Source organism: Crinia signifera, chromosome 9 (genome assembly GCF_055691185.1).
Source record: "Crinia signifera chromosome 9, ASM5569118v1, whole genome shotgun sequence".
Lineage (NCBI taxonomy): Eukaryota > Metazoa > Chordata > Amphibia > Anura > Myobatrachidae > Crinia > Crinia signifera.
Genome location: NC_139225.1, coordinates 163,095,518 through 163,113,844, shown reverse-complemented (window position 1 = coordinate 163,113,844; position 18,327 = coordinate 163,095,518). Strand labels below are relative to the sequence as shown.

Genomic DNA, 18,327 nt, shown 5'->3' with positions numbered 1-18,327 from the left:
TCCCTTTGCTAACCCTATTTGCCCCCTAATTTTCCTTCAACACTAATCCTGTCCATTGCAGTCTCAGCCTCACCCTGTAGTGACCCTCTACGGCCTCTCCATCTGATTATCTGCCCCATACCCTTCCACTTACACCCCTTTCTCATTCGTGCTTTTACACTTCCCTAATGCTTTACATCCCCATCTCCCCATCCCCCTCTCTGGATCCTCTCCCCCCCCCCCCCCCCCCCTCTTTCTCACCTCTGACCCTGTTCACCTCATCTTCCAACCCCGGGGTGCATGGTGTCACTTGTCATCACCTGACCAGTGCCACAGGCAATAAGGGGCAATTACTGCAGTACAGTCTCTAATGCTTTACTATGCACCCGGTGTGAGGCTTAGGGGTATAATGTATGTAATAAAGCTTCTTAAAATTGTATGGTGTTGCCCATAGCAACCAAACATTCTGTCTATTTTCTCTATATAAATAAATAATCAGACCGCTACATGCACGAGTAACCTGTCCGTCTGGATCATGTATGTTCTCGTGCACTGATCTCTGGAAACTTCTCTGTTTTTTAGGACTAGAGATTCCGTTCATGATGATGCCTCACCCCCTCCTCCCAGTGAGCCTCCCTCCTGCATCCGTTGCCATGGCAATGAATCAGATGAATCACCTTAATACTATCGCCAACATGGCCGCAGCTGCTCAGATGCACAGTCCTCTGTCTAGGGTGGGAGCGTCTGTAATAAAGGTAAGGAGAACAATACAGTGTGGCAGGGCTTGTGTGCGGCAGATTGTTACATTGTAGCACCCTGCACTGTGCGGCAGAATGTTACATTGTAGCACCCTGCACTGTGCGGCAGATTGTTACATTGTAGCACCCTGCACTGTGCGGCAGATTGTTACATTGTAGCACCCTGCACTGTGCGGCAGAATGTTACATTGTAGCACCCTGCACTGTGCGGCAGATTATTACATTGTAGCGCAGATTATTACATTGTAGCACCCTGCACTGTGCAGCATTGCACCTCCGGGATCATCATCTCGTCACCCCTTTGCTGTATGTATCGGCAGCTGCTATTGGTAACCAGGGTGTCTGTGTTCTGCGGCAGCAATGAGATTGCCCTGCGCAGTGACGAGCGGACATCATGGATATCGGGGGGTCTGTCAGCTGATAATCAGAGCGTGTGTGACTGTGTAACCCCCCCCCCACACACACACACAACCACAGCAGGGGTGCAGGGAATAGGTACTGAATTGGTTTGCATTCGCTCTGTGTGTTATTACAGTCATTGCTATGTGACACTATATAACTGTCTTGATTTTATTTCATCATCCAGTTCGGTTCCTGCAGAACCAACCTGAAGTGTTTTGGTTCAGATTTCTATTCCGGTATAAAATCGATAAACATTAATATAAGTTGATAAAACAGCTAAAATCGTGTAAGACCCTGAATCTGATCAGATCTCCTCAGAGGGGGGGGGGGGGGGGGGGGGTCTGGGCTGGGTATTGGGTCAGTACGGATGCACAGAATTTGGGTGTATTTGAGAGTCTGGAGAACAGAGCAGCGCACCGCTATTTTTAACGCCTTAGTTGCCAAAGGGCAGCATGGATGGTGTAATGGTTAGCATTGCTGCCTCACAGCGCTGAGGTCATGGGCTTGATTCTTGCCTTGGCCTTAACGGTGTGGAGTTTGTATATTCTCCCCGTGCTTGTGTGGGTTTCCTGCGGGTGCTCCGGTTTTCTCCTACAATTAAAAAAAATATATACTGGTACTTTAGGGTAATTGTCTCTTGACAACAAGTAACCCTAGTGCGGTGATTTTCAACCTTTTTTACCTTGCGGCACATTAAATAAGATTTTAAAATTGTCAAGGCACACCATGAGATCCCCACAGGGCAAAACACATTGGCCACCGCAGGAAAAAACAAACAAAATCTTTTGGCCCCCATATAAACAATCACACTGGTCCCCACAAGTAACAGAAATTAAACCCATTGGCCCTATACATGAAAAGAAGAGACCAGTAGATAACAGTTGAACTGGTGGTGGCTGTAAACTAGTTTGGGCATCTCTAGATCTGGGGGCACACTAGTGTACCACGGCACAGTGGTTGGAAAACACTGCCCTAGTGTGTAACGTGTTTGTGTGTGGTTCCTATCGGCCGTCACATTCTATGATTGCATGTTCAGCGTGTCAGTAAGTAACACATTATCGGTGTGCATTCAGGGTCGTTTATCTGACTACGTGGAGGAATTGGCAGAATGTGACCAATGAGCTGCTTCCCATGTTTGCAGTAAGTACGAGGTTGCTGCTATACAGTTAATGTCACCGGTTGGAGAAAGCCACGGATGGGGCAGCAGGTGTTTGGGGACCTCACCAGCCAGTCAGTGTATAGCCCAGATGTCCCATGTCCGAACATTGCTCGGACTCCACAACTCAACCCCAGGCGGCCACCACATTTAGGCTGAATGTACGGGATATTATGTCTCTCATGGTGCACCGTATCTCCTGCCTGGTGCTGAGAGAACTCGTGACTGTGTGAAATGCATTGGTGGTTCAGGGACTGCGTGGGGCATGGCCATAACTCTGCATACAGTGCCGCATATGCTTATCTGGTGTAACCCTGGTTTGTTCCTGGTGGAATTAGTCAGTGATGCTCTTAATATGAGATGATAAATGTTACATGTTAATACTGATGCGGCCATTTATATGCTGATTATGGTACAGTATGGCATATTTCACATGTAATGGCCGTCAATGGCGCAATCGGAGTTGGTTCACATTCCACAAGAAGCCATAAATCCCCCCTTCCTACCCATAGTGTTATGCTGCGTTGGTGCTATTCCCCCTATTTGGTGACCCCGTGCCATGGCATTATGCCCTGTCAGTGCTGCTCGCCCCATTGGATGGCCCTGTGCCTTGGGGTTATACCCTGTCAGTTATACTCACCCCATTGGATGACCCTGTGCCATGGCGTTATACCCTGTTAGTTATACTCACCCCATTGGGTGACCCTGTGCCTTGGCGTTATACCCTGTCAGTTCTGCTCACCCCATTGGATGACCCCGTGCCATGGCATTATACAGTCAGTTATACTCACCCCATTGGGTGACCCTGTGCCATGGCGTTATACCCTGTCAGTTCTGCTCACCCCATTGGATGACCCCGTGCCATGGCATTATACCGTCAGTTATACTCACCCCATTGGGTGACCCTGTGCCTTGGCGTTGCACCCTGTCAGTGCTACACCCCCCATTGGGCGACCCTGTGCCATGGCGTTATACCCTGTCAGTGGGAAATCGTATGAAATGATTTATCACATAAGAATTGGACACAATGGCCGGGATGTAATCGGAGCAGGCTTTAGCAGTTGGGAAAAAGTTGGATGTTTCCACGGAAAAAGTCCAACTTTTCCTTGTAACTTGACCATTGTAATGGATTGCATCTTTAATGCTCGGATTGCAATTGGGATACGATTTCCCACACTATTTTTAGAAGCGGAAGCGTCTGAAAGTAGAAAGTCGGACACAAATAGAGCTGTTTTTTTTTTCTTTTGGGTGAGTTGTATTTGGCAATTTTGAAAAACAATTTCTAGTGAGCTATTAGCACAATTACAAAACATAATTAAGTCTGTAACTTATTTGTAGCCTTAAAAAGGTAAAATATACGTGATATGTCAAATGTCAATGCATCTCAATCCCATCGCTATGTGAATTGGAGGCACAAGCTGCTTCTGATGATTAAATTGACATGAAGCATTGCTCTGTGTTTGTGTGTGGGGTGGTTTCAACCACAGACATGAGACAGAGACAATAGGGGGTTGATGTACATAGATGAGCGTGTGACAGATGAGAAAGAAATACGGAGAGGGGATCAGATAAGGAGAGGTAGATGGGGGGTATAGCAAGTACAATACGAGAAGCAGTGACTGGAACGTCGGCATAGTAAGGACCAAGCCAGCGATGGGTCCAAAGTACTTATATCATAGAATGATCAGAACAGCCGCCATATGTTTGTGGGTTTTATTCTGCACCTCGTGCATTGGCCTTGGTCTGTCCTGATCGTAGTTGTGGCCCATTATTTTGGGCTTAAATACTGTATGATGTTAGTGCAGCAGTTGCTCTTGTTGCTGAAAAAATGTGTTTTTAAAGGCAATTATGTATCACTGCGATTACCACGCGGACACTTCGGGTGACCCGATCCATTCCACATTCCCTTTCTGAGGCGATAGGTTTCTGTGCAGCTCCGGAACGCACATCGCAAGTGCTTAGTTCTGGCTCAGATCCCTTTAGTGCTGGCGCCGCCATTAACATTTGTAGCCAATATCTGATGTTGCCATAACATGAATGGGATACTGTAATGTGATCATTAGGCCTCAGAGATTCCATCTATGATCCAACCTGAGCGATCGCTGTGGAGAACGAAGGTTACGATGCCGCGCGCGTTCTGTATTACACGTCTTCTCTACAGTCACGGGCGCCGAAACACACAGCGCAAATGTCTTCTCACAATGCAGCCCTATGATTACGCCGCTCTGTATACAAAACCTCTCGCAATGATAAATGCTCAGTCAGGCTGGGTGATGGGAAACCGCTGTACTGCGTGGGTGATGGAAATTGCGTCATCTCTTCTCTGAATATGCGGTTTTATTTTTGGTGGGGACCAGGACCATTTTGGTTGATGAATAAAAAAAGGTCGACATGGATTTTTCACATCTTTTTCCATTTTGTTTTTCCATTTTTATACTTTATCGACCACGTGGACTATGAATAGAAATGGTTACGTGTTCTGAGAGCAGTGGTAGAGGAGCAAGGGTACGTGGTGCACTAATTGGGGGTCTGTGCGCTCAAATGTACAAATCAACATCAAAAACATGCAAACTTGTGTCGGCATTTCCATGTCAACCGTTTGCTCGCTTTTGACCTTGTATGGTTCTCCCAAATTGCCGGCAGGAGATGGGCGTTACATTAAAGTGTGCCCAGGGCTTTTGGAGCCCCTTTGCTCTCCCTTATAAACATAAACGGCAGGTAGGTAAGTGCGGCACCTACCTGCCACTCAGGGGCACTTGGTGGGTCTGATCTCCCACCTGCCTGGGACAGCTGCCGGGGTGGAAATAGCCAATAATGACGTGTATAACTAGGTTTAGTTCCGGAATGACTTTTTGATCGTTGCTCAGGTATGATGGAAATAGATAAATTCCCTGGCAGAGGTTGTATCTGCGGGATGCGGGATTTGCAGCAGTTATAATAACCGCTGGCCCCTGCCCATGGAATCCGTTCTAGAACGCTGTATGAAGCCTCTCCCCAGCTCCCATTACTGATTATCGCCGATACTCGTTCAGCGGAGCATCTGCAAATTAATGTTTTGATAGAAAATAGTTGCCAGGATGTGGTGTAAGTGCCAGCAGCTGGTATTAACGCTGTGAGGACTTTACGCCATCCAGGGCCTGCCACCTCCTCCCTTGCTGGAGACTCAGCTGCGTAACTGAGCGACTATTTCGTCGGCTTCAGCCCAAACACAAAGAAACCGCTTGATGAACTGTCGGAATACCGACTAGTTAATGTTTCCCATGTTCAGATGACTTTCTGGACACTTCCAGCAACAATTCTTCTTACAGTGCTTCTCTTTTGTAGCATTGTTAGCCAAAAAGGTAGCGGTACGCTGAGCTGTGGGCACATTTGTTTCTAAGGAAAGGATATAGAAATGTTTTATCACCGAGCAATGAAGACATACAAAGTCATGTCATCCTTGATCCAAATTTTTGCTTGTTTGGTGCTGATGTCATCTCTGTTTAGGGGACATTTCCTAAATGTGATCCCTCTGCAATAAATTGCAAATGCAATTCGACCTTTTGCCAATTCTTACTTTAATTATAATTTCATGGTTTTAAAAAAAATACCTCTAATTTTAAAATGTTTTGCATAATCGGTTTTGTGTGTTTAACTAAAGATTACTAATAAAATATCCCCCCAGTCTCACACACTAGCAGCAGATGCTGAGATAAGTAGACACATATCACAAGGTTTATTCTTTACTGCCGGGGGTTCAACAAGGTTTTGCTGAGAATTGACGACAGAGGCTGATAAGCTGCTAGTGACTTCAGCACATTTCTTACCTTGCCCAGAAATTCCTTGACGGACCCTGGCTGCAGTGAAGAATCGAACGGATCAGGAGATCAGGAGATTTTATTTATAATGCAGGACAGCGGGAGATAAGAGCTTCAAATGGGATTCTCCCGCAGGATCCAGGGGGTAGACAATTATGCCATATCTGCGTGTTTTGACAGTTGCACAACTGAGACTTTATGCAAATGCCTCTACAAAGCCGTTCCCTGGGGTACAGCCGTGTGTCCGTCCCTGTGCAACCACTTAGCCACCACCCCGGCACTGCAGGAACGCCTGCTAGATCTTCAGAACATTTCTCCCATGCACCTCAACTGCGATTTGGACACATCCGCGGAGGAAATACATTGGTCCACTAAGTCCGACATAATAATAATAGGAGCACACACACTAATTGTCAGCATTTCCCGGGTACTCTGGCTTCCTCACTCACCCCAAACACAGGGAGAACATGCAAACTCCACATACTGTATGTATGGGGTATTTTAAAAGTTGTCTTCTCCTCTGTTTGTCATTGTACGTACGTGCCCCCCTTCTGTGAGACCTGCTGCAGCATTTATAAGGGGCGGGGGGCTCCCCTGATATTCCTTCCTCCCACATTGCACTAGTCAGACTGACAGTGCCGAGGAAAACTATCAATTATACGCGTCGCATCTCGACAGATGAATGAATTACATTTGCAGACTCTTTATAAACATTCGGAAACCGCTTCCACTGTGAAATGCCATTTACTCCTCCTGGAGCTAATTAAAAGATTAACATTTCCAAGAGTAATTACAGTTTCAAATATCTCGCCGTCCCAACACCTCGCACTATAACGCAATGATCGCTTACCTCCGGCTTCCACATCAGCCCTCGGATCAGACTCCTCTTGTTTCAACAGTTTGGGTGACCAGATAAGAGGCCCTTTCTGATTGGCTGCCGGATCGGGGACTGGGCCTCATATAGGGCCAGATGCACTAAGCTTCAAAGATGATAAAATGGAGAGTGATAAACAGCCAGCCAATCAGCTCGTCTTTGAAAAATGTCAGGCAGGAGCTGATTGGCTGGTGGTTTATCACTCTCCATTTTATCACCCATTGTTTGAGTTGGGTGCTGCTCGTGAGCCCATTCAGATTTCATTGTGCAGCAAAACTGACGAAGGAAAAGCACCATTGCAAGTGTACCCCAATTTGGTATAAAAATATTCTGGATTTACAACTAATGTTCAGACCAATACATGTGAAGCCTAACTAGTTCTTATGAGGCCGGGCTAGTATCCGTGTGTCTGGACTAGTATTCATGAGGCCTGACTAATACATGTGTGGGGAGGGGGTCATAGTCATAAAATCATAAAATTAGGGCCAACCCTACACCTTCCCCTACTGTGCTCCAGGTTTTACCACCCACCTTCAGACACCCTCTGCCCCGTTCCACCTCTGCATCCCTCGTACTGGAACCCGCACAGCCCAAATCCAGATCCGCTCTGCAGACGCACAGTACGTTAAGCTCTGTACCAGGTCCTTGTGTGCGTGCTGCTGTAGTACACATCCCTAAGCCAGTAACCGTACGGAAATGTATTTTAGCTGATTTTTGCACAAATAGTTAATAGCGGCCATTCACCCCCCACAAAAATATTTTTCTTCTGAAAGCATAACTCCACTATTGGCCCTAAAAATCCCATTGGCTGCGGCAGCGTCCGCGGAGAATCTGGCATTAGCAGGGAATATAAAGTATATCGAGTGAAACAGGGCCGTAAAAGGCACAAATGGCAAATAAAGGCAGAGGAACGGCGACATTTTCAGACTTTGTCATTTTCTGATACAAATGTCCTCATTGATTAGCTGCAAATCCCGTTAACCCTGTGTCTGGCAAGTGCCGGGGACATGAAGACTTTTGTTCTCATTTGTAATAAAATAGATGAACTTGTAACTAGGCTGAGCCAGTACAGTAGCTGCCTAATGAAGCGGGGTATTGTCACTAAGTAGCGGCATACTGATCACAGGGCTGAGATATACGTGCTCTGTGCTGTCAGGGAAGGGGGGGGGACAGTTATACAGTATGTCCCAGCGCAAACATCTGCAGGGGGCGGCGTTCTCCACCTGTTCGCAGGGGAGTATTGCACCGCCAGATGAGCGAAGTGCAGGCTCCTATGTATTAGATGCTATCAGTGCAGGGGCGTATAGGTGGTAGACACTGGTATCTTGTTGCTTTAAAGTAAATGTAAATTCACAAATTTGTGTATATTGTAACCGTTTCCTTACCTTTAATCTATGGATCAAGTTCTCCCGCAGGCTCCCCGGACACTCGGTGCCTCTAGCAGGTGCCCCCAATGCTCATGGCCTGTGTCAGGTGTTCCACGACGCTCTTGGCCTCTAGCAGGTGTCACCCGATGCTTATGGCCTCTGGCGGGTGTCCCCTGATGCTCTTGGCCTGGGGCAAGGGCCCCCCATGCTTTTGTCCTCTGGTAGATGTTCCAGACGCTCTTGGCCTGCGGCAGGTGCCCCCACGCTCTTGGCCTGTGGCAGGTGTCCCCCTATGCTCTTGGCCTATGGCAGGTGTCCCTGACGCTCTTGGGCTGTGGCAGGTGCCTCCGTTGCTCTTGGCCTGTGGCAGGTTTTCCCCCCTACTCTCTTGGCCTGTGGCAGGTGCCACCCACGCTCTTGGCCTGTGGCAGGAGTTCCCCCTGACACTCTTGGCCTGTGGCATGTGCAACCCCGACACTCTTGGCCTGTGGCAGGTTTAACACCCCCCCCCCCCCCCAATGCTCTTGGCCTGTGGCAGGTGCCCCCCGACGCTCTTGGCCTGTGGCAGGTGCCCCCCGACGCTCTTGGCCTGTGGCAGGTGCCCCCGATGCTCTTGGCCTGTGGCTGGTGCCCCCCCAATGCTCTTGGCCTGTGGCAGGTGTCCCCCAATGCTCTTGGCCTGTGGCAGGAGCCCCCCACGCTCTGTGCGCGGCTGCATTTGTGGTACAGAAAGGCTTTCAGCCGCCGTGCGCGTTTTCCTGCGGAGTTTTATGTGGCAGTTGTAACGCACGATCTAGAATTCGGAGTGTGTTAGTTAATGTACAAGTTTATCTTCATTCATTTGAAGATGTTTATGTACTGCTGGGAGTTAAATTAATTAGCATTTACGCGGTTATCCATCTTCTTCTGTGGAAAGCGCGGCTGCGGGGTCAGATTATGAGGAATCTCTTAAATGAAGACCAGACGGATAAGTGCGCAGCGAGGTCTAAACCCGCGGCCATCTCCAATCAATAATATTTTATTTGCTTGAATAACTCCCATTTAAAGATTGCATACATTGGCGTTGATGTGATTTCCGAGGGTTAATATACTGTCATTTGGTTTGTTTAGCCGCGTTTGTGAAAAAACAGTTGGCAAACTCTCCCTAGTTGTTCATTCACGCGGCCATTACAGATAATTGCATGCTGCATGGCAGATATCCAGCCCGGAGTCTGAGACCGCAGCCGGCGCAGGAAGAGGGGACGTAGTCCGCTGAAACAGGGGGATACAAGGGATGGGGACGACCAACCGCTGTCCCGTGTCATTCTGCCTCTCGCTGTTTTGTACAGAGAAAGGACAGTTGCAGATATGGGAAGGGACATGATCTGTGAAGGACCAAACCTACAATGCAATCCCACACAGACAAATGGAAGACATAAGGGGGCATCAGCGTATGGGGGAACTTAGGGCAGGAGAGGGAAAGTTAGAGGGTGCAAGAAGGTGGAAATGCATTCTGGGGATAGTCTGACGGAACGAGGGAGAACATTCCAATGGCGGGGGCAGCACAAGAGAAATCTTGGATTATGGAATGAGAGGTGGCAATCAGAGGGGAGGAAAGTTGTCAGACTGGGGAGGACAGGACGGAGCACGTATGGAGGCTTGGTTGGAGATGCGTCTATAAGCCCACCCCGCCTGTATGCTGCAGCCCACACCATCAGTGCGTCTTTCCTGCCCCACCTGCACATGGAAACCCATTGTGTTAACGCCTAGAAGCCCGTACCGCCATGTTGTTTTTATGGCCATAGATCTTATCAGTAATATCTGATCACAACAATATGCACCCATGACACCCACAAGAGATGGCGCATGCACAGCCGCCGACTTATTACGGTCAGCGACATCCGTGCGCATTTCCACCCGCGTCCAGCTGAGAATGAGGCCCTTTATATTAATGCTTTTGTAGTGTGCCCTAAGGTGTGGTGTGTTTACTCTGACACAGCCTGATTGTGACTGATTGTGACAGTGTGTGAGTGTGATGGTGTGTGACTGATTGTGACAGTGTGTGATTGTGATGGTGTGTGACTGATTGTGACAGTGTGTGAGTGTGATGGTGTGTGACTGATTGTGACAGTGTGTGATTGTGATGGTGTGTGACAGTGTGTGAGTGTGACGGTGTGTGACTGATTGTGACGGTGTGTGACTGATTGTGACAGTGTGTGATTGTGATGGTGTGTGACAGTGTGTGAGTGTGACGGTGTGTGACTGATTGTGACGGTGTGTGACTGATTGTGACGGTGTGTGAGTGTGACTGTGTGTGAGTGTGACTGTGTGACTGATTTTGACAGTGTGACTGTGTGTGTGTGTGACGGTGTGTGACTGATTGTGACTGTGTGTGTGACGGTGTGTGACTGATTGTGACTGTGTGTGAATGTGACTGATTGTGACGGTGTGCCTGATTGTGACTGTGTGGCGCTGTGTGATTGATTGTGACAGTGCGTGATTGATTGTGACAGTGCGTGTGTGTGTGACTGTGTGTGATTGATTGTGACCGTGCGTGAGTGTGACTGTGTGTGACACTGTGTGATTGATTGTGACAGTGTGTGAGTGTGACTGTGTGTGACACACTTCATATCCTGTAATGCACAACAATAACTTTATTGTATTGTTCTGTATTTCCTTTCCTCTTTCGGAAAGAGTTCACTCAGTCAGTGACTATAAGGGGGAGATATATCAAACCTTGGCAGCCAATCAGCTCCTGTCATTTATCTCACAGTCTGATTGAGACGCTGATTGGTCTATCTCTCCTCTAGGCTTGGGGGGGGGGGTGTATGTCACCAGGGTCATCTTTTATGGCCACAGTAATGGCAGACAGATGTGTTACCCATTGCCATATGGGGTTTCTGCTTTATGTCAGTCCGATTTGGCTGTAGTATCTAGTATAGCTGTGACCACCGCTATCCCCCCCCCCCCCCCCCCCTCGGAGCCCGTCAGTGAGGGGTGCTCCTGTAGCAGACACAGAGTGACTGACAGCCTTGCAGACATTAACACTGTGATTCTGTATGTCTGCAGCATCTACAGCAATGGTTCCCAATCCTGGTCCTCAGGACCGAGGTTGAGAACCACTGATCTAAAGGATCAGGGCCGGTGATGTCACAGCAGCTTAAATCACTGCCGACTGAGCAGTTTTGACCTGTATCACGTTCCACATAACACTGGGCCTAATTCAGACCTGATCGCAGAGCAAATCTGTTCTCAAATTGGGCAAAATCATGCTGCACTGTAGGTGGGGCAGATGTAAAATGTGCAGAGAGTTAGATTTGGGTGCAGGGTAAATACTGACTGCTTTACTATTACACTGAAATTTAGATTTCAGCATGAACACTGCCCACCCAAATCTAACACTGTCTGCACATGTTACATCTGCCCCACCTGCAGCGCAGTGTAGTTTTGCCCATTTTGAGAAAAAAAATTGCCCTGCTATCAGGTCTGAATTAGGCCCACAGTCCTACAGACGTGTCAGAGATAGGAGATAATTTTTAATAGTGCTGCAGTATGGTATCTGGGTTACACTGAACAGTGTATTTTCCCGCTCCGGTTCCCATCTGAATGGTGCCATTTTTGGTAATTCACAGGTTCCCCTATATAGGACTGAGTAGCAGCAGGGAATTCAGGGTAGTTGTTAAATGAGAAACCTGGTTTCCGGTATAAAATGCCCCCGTCCCCAGCACGGACACTACACCGAGGCACCGTCACATTGAGAAGTGACCAGAACACAATAGGATGCCGTCCTCATCTGTACGCCTTATACCGGCCCAATCCCAGGAGAGGGCACCATGCCACCGTCCAGGCTGTCCCATCTAGTGTAATAAATGCATTATACACTGATTTTGCCTCTCGCGTATTGTTGCCTATACAAAGTGGGTTTTTTTCCGGTGATTGTTGATATTTCAATTATCAATGTTTTGTAACTGTCGGTATTTTGTACATTGGTAACTTAAGTACATACCATTCCAAGGCCTTCAGAAGGATCAACTTCAAGGCTGGGAACCGGACCCCATCACACATGGGGGTAGATAATAGCCATGGATGAAGGAATCCAGTCACCAGTATAGATGTGCAGACTGCACCCAAGTGGGACCAGTTGTATAGACAACCAATCATCAATGAGATCCGGATAGAGATCAATGACAATGTATCACTCCTCAAGGCCACAGCATGCTGGTACCTGTGTTCCTCGTTGCACCATGTTCTGACAGGTATTTGTCTTTCTCCAGGAAAGGATCCAGGGCAGTCCTTCACCATCCCCATCCATAGAGGACCCCCAGCGGCCAGGCAGCCATGCCTCCTCGCATCAGAGCAGTAGCGTGTCCAGCTCGCCCTCACAACTGGACAACATCGCTGACCGAGTCGGTGAGTAGCCTCCGCAGCTGGAGTAGTGTGATCATGTTGGCGTGTTATCCGTGTGGCCTTACACTGCTACAGTGCACACGTCAGGCACTGGAGCTACACGGATGACGTTAGTAGATGTTCTCTGTAGAGCAGCGATTGTATGTTATCAAGTCTCAGGTTCACTGATATTAGTGACTGGTGCTGATGGTGCAGGTCATACGTGGCAGACTCTCACCAGCTGTGTACCCACCATACCCCATCTGCATTCCACCTTACCCCAACCCCTGCCATCACTCCCTTCCTCCCAATACTTTCTATTGTCTCCTAATTCATTTATTACCTCATTACCCCATCTGTGCATCACTCCTTGTCCTTCCTCATTGCCCTTACTCTAAATCACCTGTTATTTCACCTCACATCCTTCATGCTCACTCTCTTGTCTCTCCTCCTCCCTCACTAACCCTCTAACTGCTCTTACCTACGTTATTCCTGCTCACTGACCTTATAATAGCTTTATCAGTGCCTTTAGTTCATCTTCACCCATTATTACGGCCTTCCCGCCATTCTCTCTCTCTCTCTCTCTCTCTCTCTCTCAGTACTTGCTCTCTTCCCACCCTCCTCTCTCTATCTGTACTTTCTCCCTTCCCACCCTCCTCTCTCTCTAAACTTACTCCCTTACCACCCTCCTCTCTCTCTCTCTGTACTTGCTCCCTTCCCACCCTCCTTACCACCCTACTTTCTCTGTACTTACTCCCTTACCACCCTCCTCTCTCTGTACTTGCTCCCTTCCCACCCTCCCCTCTCTCTGTACTTACTCCCTTCCCACCCTCCTCTCTCTCTGTACTTGCTCCCTTCCCACCCTCCTCTCTCTCTCTGTACTTGCTCCCTTCCCACTCTCCTCTCTCTCTGTACTTGCTCCCTTCCCACCCTCCACTCTCTCTGTACTTGCTCCCTTCCCACTCTCCTCTCTCTCTGTACTTGCTCCCTTTCCCACCCTCCTCTCTCTCTGTACTTGCTCCCTTCCCACCCTCCTCTCTCTCTCTCTGTACTTGCTCCCTTCCCACTCTCCTCTCTCTCTGTACTTGCTCCCTTCCCACCCTCCACTCTCTCTGTACTTGCTCCCTTCCCACCCTCCACTCTCTCTGTACTTGCTCCCTTCCCACCCTCCTCTCTCTCTGTACTTGCTCCCTTCCCACCCTCCTCTCTCTCTGTACTTGCTCCCTTCCCACCCTCCTCTCTCTCTGTACTTGCTCCCTTCCCACCCTCCTCTCACTTATGCCTTACACTATAATATATGGTCTTCCTTCCTCTTCTCCCCTTTGTCATCTCCAGCATTCCTTTTTCCTTACTCTCTTCTTTCAACCCTTTCTGCTAACTCTCGTTACTCTTTCCTCACCCTCCTTTCATTGCCCTTACTCCCTCCTCGCCCTCCATTCTTCATTGTCCTTACTCGCTCCTCACCCTCCATTCTTCATTGTCCTTACTCGCTCCTCACCCTCCATTCTTTATTGCCCTTACTTGCTCCTTACCCCTCCATTCTTCATTGCCCTTACTCGCTCCTCTTCCTCCATTCTTTAATGCCCTAATTTGGTCCTCACCCTCCATACTTCATTGCCCTTACTCGCTTTTTGCCTTCCATTCTTCATTGCCCTTACTCACTCCTTGCCCTTACATGCTTTTCACCCTCCATTCCTCTGAGTGACTATTAGCAGTAGGGGTGATATAATGCTCTCATTACCTGCTCAGTGACGCTGTTCTTTGTACCCAGGCATGTTACCCAACTCCAGAGACGGAGATATCCCTGAACAAGATACTGAAACCAGTATAAAGAAGATGTCAAAAGATAAAGGTAAGAGACGCCTTCAGCTCCATACTTCTATTATTATTATTATTATCCACTAGCATGTCCAGGTCCGCACAGGTGTCTGCGGACCCCCAATCCCCTTATACTGTATGTATTCCTACAGAGGAATCTGTATACAGCACAGCTCGTAGCTGCGCCATGCTGATGAAAACTGTCCAGCCACTGTTGGTGACGACGTCATCGCTGAGTGATGTCACAGTGATTGTTGTGTTACTATGCAGATAAGGAATAATATTAACAGAACATGATATATATATGTGTGTGTGTGTATATGTATATACACACACACACACACACTCTGTTCTTTGATTTGTTTAATGATATGTGAGTACTCCGTAGGCTGGAATCTGGCATTGTGTGTAGTTTGGAAATGAGATAACGTTCAAGGTGAAAGCTGGCTATCTGAGGCGATGCAGCCGGCCCCGTGATAAGGGACATTGTTATGCAATGCACAGGAATATTGACTTGTCCCTGCGATGCCAAAGAATGCGATTAGCCTTTGCTTTTGCAAATGGCAATCTTGACACGGTGCAGACGCGTCAGCAATGTAACATGTGATGTGCGCGACATTCTCTACATGCCAATCTCCAGAGTGTGCGGAATCTGTACAGTATCTCGTCAGACGCGTTGGATGGCATCCGGGCAAATGGGCAAACGGTCTTCCAGGAATATTCTGCGTACTCAGCCACTTTATAATGCAGCGGGAGTGCAGTACTGTGTGTAATAGCGCTGTGTTCTACGTTCATTGGTAATAATGGGGCGGATGTAATAAGCCGTAACAAGAGATAAATGCAGGGGTGATAAGGAGAGATAAACGTCCAGCCAATCACATCACAACTGCCATGTTACAGGCGGAGTTTGAAAAAAGTCAGTAAGGAGCTGATTGGCTGGACGTCTATCTCTCCTTATCACACTTGCATTTATCTCTTGTTAAGTCTTAATACATCTGCCCCATAATCACTAAACTTCTGAAGGTGCCCACACACTAGATCGATTTTTGGGCCGATTGGCCGATAAATCTGCCGATATATCGTCCGATGTTTACCGATAATCGGTCGAAAATCGGCCGATTTTAGTCCAATGAGCGCTCCCGTGGATCTTTAGCTGAATCTTCTGATCTTTCGTGCTGCACAAAAGATCAGAAGATTTAACAAAAGATCCATAGCACAGGGGATCTTATGCAGGGTACACACCACGACGACCCGCTCACGATGCACATCGTGAGCGGGTCGTCAGTGTCTCGTCCGACCCACTCACGGTGACGTGGGGGGGCACGACCCGCTCACGATGTGCACCGTGAGTGGGTCTGATCCAATGGCGACCCGCACCCGGCAGTATGGTCGTTATTCAGATCCTACCTGCAGCGGGTAGGATCTGAATAACGACTGACCGACCTGCGGGACCGCGCATCGGATCGGTATCGGTCCACACCAGGACAGAAAAGGGCCCAATCACCACACAATCTACATCCAATTGGTCGGAATTGGATCTAGATTGAGGGGATCGGGCCCTAGTCATCCTGGTGTGTACCCAGCATTAAGAAAAATCTTTGGTGAAGATGTGCGCTTGCCTGAAATCTTTTGTCCAGGACGGAAAAAAGATTTCAAGGCTAATTTATGCGCACATCTTACGATCGCAGATCTTTCTAGTGTGTGGGCACCTTGACACTTGGAATCACTGGGCACACACTATATGATATGTGGCACCACTGATACAAATACAAGGACGGTTCCACGGGACAAACACTCTGAACAATATCATTGAGTGACATCACCAGGTCCCTCACGGCGACCATGCATCTGCTTTGACTGCATGATCAGCCGACCGGCCTGGGGGTGGGTGGGCACGAGGGTGGGTCGTTAACGACCTGTGGGAATGTGCATCATTAACTACGTTATCGTGCACATTTAGTAAGGTCCCATAGGGTGTACCCAGCCTTAGGGATATATTCACTAAAGGTTGATGTAGATCGATTTATAATCGATGTTGGGTTAGAGCACACATTTACTAATGCATATTATATTAATCTGGCAGTAAATGTGTGGTTTAGCCCTGGAGGCCCAACATCGATTAAGATCAATTTATTATTTATTTTTAATTTTATTTTTAAAATCGACCAACAAACAACAAAAAAAAGATTAACAAATTTCAAACAAAATCGACCTTTTGTAAATATATCTCCTGGCATATAAGTGTGAGTTTTTAGAACCAATTAGATTCTAGCTTTTAACCTCTAGAACAGGCATGTCCAAACTGTGGCCCTCCAGCTGTTGTGAAACTACAAGTCCCATCATGCCTTGCCACAGTTTGGTATTAGGGAATACGTAAACTATGGCAAAGCATGCTGGGATGTGTACTTTCACAACCGCTGGAGGACCGCAGGTTCTACATGCCTGCTCTAGAAGGTTCTAGATAAATAAGTAGATTGGTTGCTATGGGCAAAATTTCTCACTTCTGAAAACTCACATGTAAGTAAATTTACCCACTAGTCTCTCTTTTTTTCCCCATATATACAACTCCCATTATCTCCGCCTAGTTGATGTCTGTCTGGTGGTAAGAGTTGTAGTTAAGATTTGTAGAGATCCGGTGGGAATTCGTTATCAGACAATATAAATAACGACCGAGAGAGCAGGAGATTCTCCGAAATACATAGGTACGCATAAGCCCCCAACTTGATAAACAAGACCTATATAAAGTGAAAGCTTCCCCGTGTATAACATGTGACAGGCAGGCGCTCTGTGCGGATGGGGGTAACATATGTCCTCACATCTGCTTCCAGTAATATCATCATGATTCTAAAAATTATTTATAGTTCCCACCGCGATAAATCGCCGCGCTCTGCTGTCACTTACAGATTTAAGGTCCCATCGACAGCACGTAGGGAAGATGTAAAGTTTGCTGGGAGCAGGTAAAGTGTCAGAGGGCGTCAGTTACCAGCACCCTGTGTGGGACCTGGGTAACCTTAACAAACTCCTGTGGGGGCTGTCATCAGTGTTCACTTTTAGGGTGGTGCGGACTGTGCTGCGCACATAGCACTGCAGTGTAGGAGGCACTTGTCAATTCTGTTTAAATGACTTTCACTTGATTCCCTCCTCTTTGAGGCCCAGTGTCTCATGACCGCCCCGTCTCCTTCCCCCACCCCTTCCATCACTATACCTATACAACATTCATGCACTTAACTTGATAGCTCTTTGTTATTCAGTCACCCTGTCCTTTCATGATGCTGACATATACCCAGGATTCGAACCCATCGCCTGTGGCATTGCAGCCAGACTCTATTCATTGAGCTAGTCTCCTTGCATATATATAGATTGTAGGAAGGGGCATCATAACATGGGCTTTCTCTGCTTATGCCCCTCCCCCATGAGGGCATGCATCTTATGTACCTATCGCAAAAGTGGGGGAGGAGGGGAAGGGTTCTCTTTCTGGCACATGGGGACCAAAAAGTCTAGTAATGGCTGGGGGGGAAACACTTTATCTTGCGAATCCCATATTTATTTATTTGTTGCAATATATTACCAAGCGGGGGAGGGGGTATGTGATCAGGACGGGCAAAATCCGTATCATGTCTGGAATCCCAAACGTCCTATAATTATGTCTTAGCGTGAGGCGGTGGAGGCCAGGTGCAGATCTGTCTGGCAGAATCCCACGTTATCCATACTGCGAAAAATTAACACATTACCAGTTTTTCACGTCTCCAGTTACCGCGATCGGTACAAAGACTTCCCGTCACCTAAGAATTAATCATTGCCAAAACGAATT

The 18,327-nt window shown here is 47.8% G+C and overlaps 1 protein-coding gene across 4 annotated transcripts in view; it reads left to right on the top strand.

Moving 5' to 3' along the window:
• The window catches only part of DACH2 (dachshund family transcription factor 2), a 316,195-nt gene that overhangs the window by 243,755 nt on the left and 54,113 nt on the right, over positions 1-18,327 (top strand). For all 4 annotated transcript variants that reach the window (XM_083160364.1, XM_083160363.1, XM_083160362.1 and 1 more), the window contains 3 exons: positions 562-734; positions 12,587-12,722; positions 14,470-14,550. In XM_083160364.1, the coding sequence (XP_083016490.1) occupies positions 562-734; positions 12,587-12,722; positions 14,470-14,550 (390 nt within the window). The remainder of the gene's footprint in view (positions 1-561; positions 735-12,586; positions 12,723-14,469; positions 14,551-18,327) is intronic.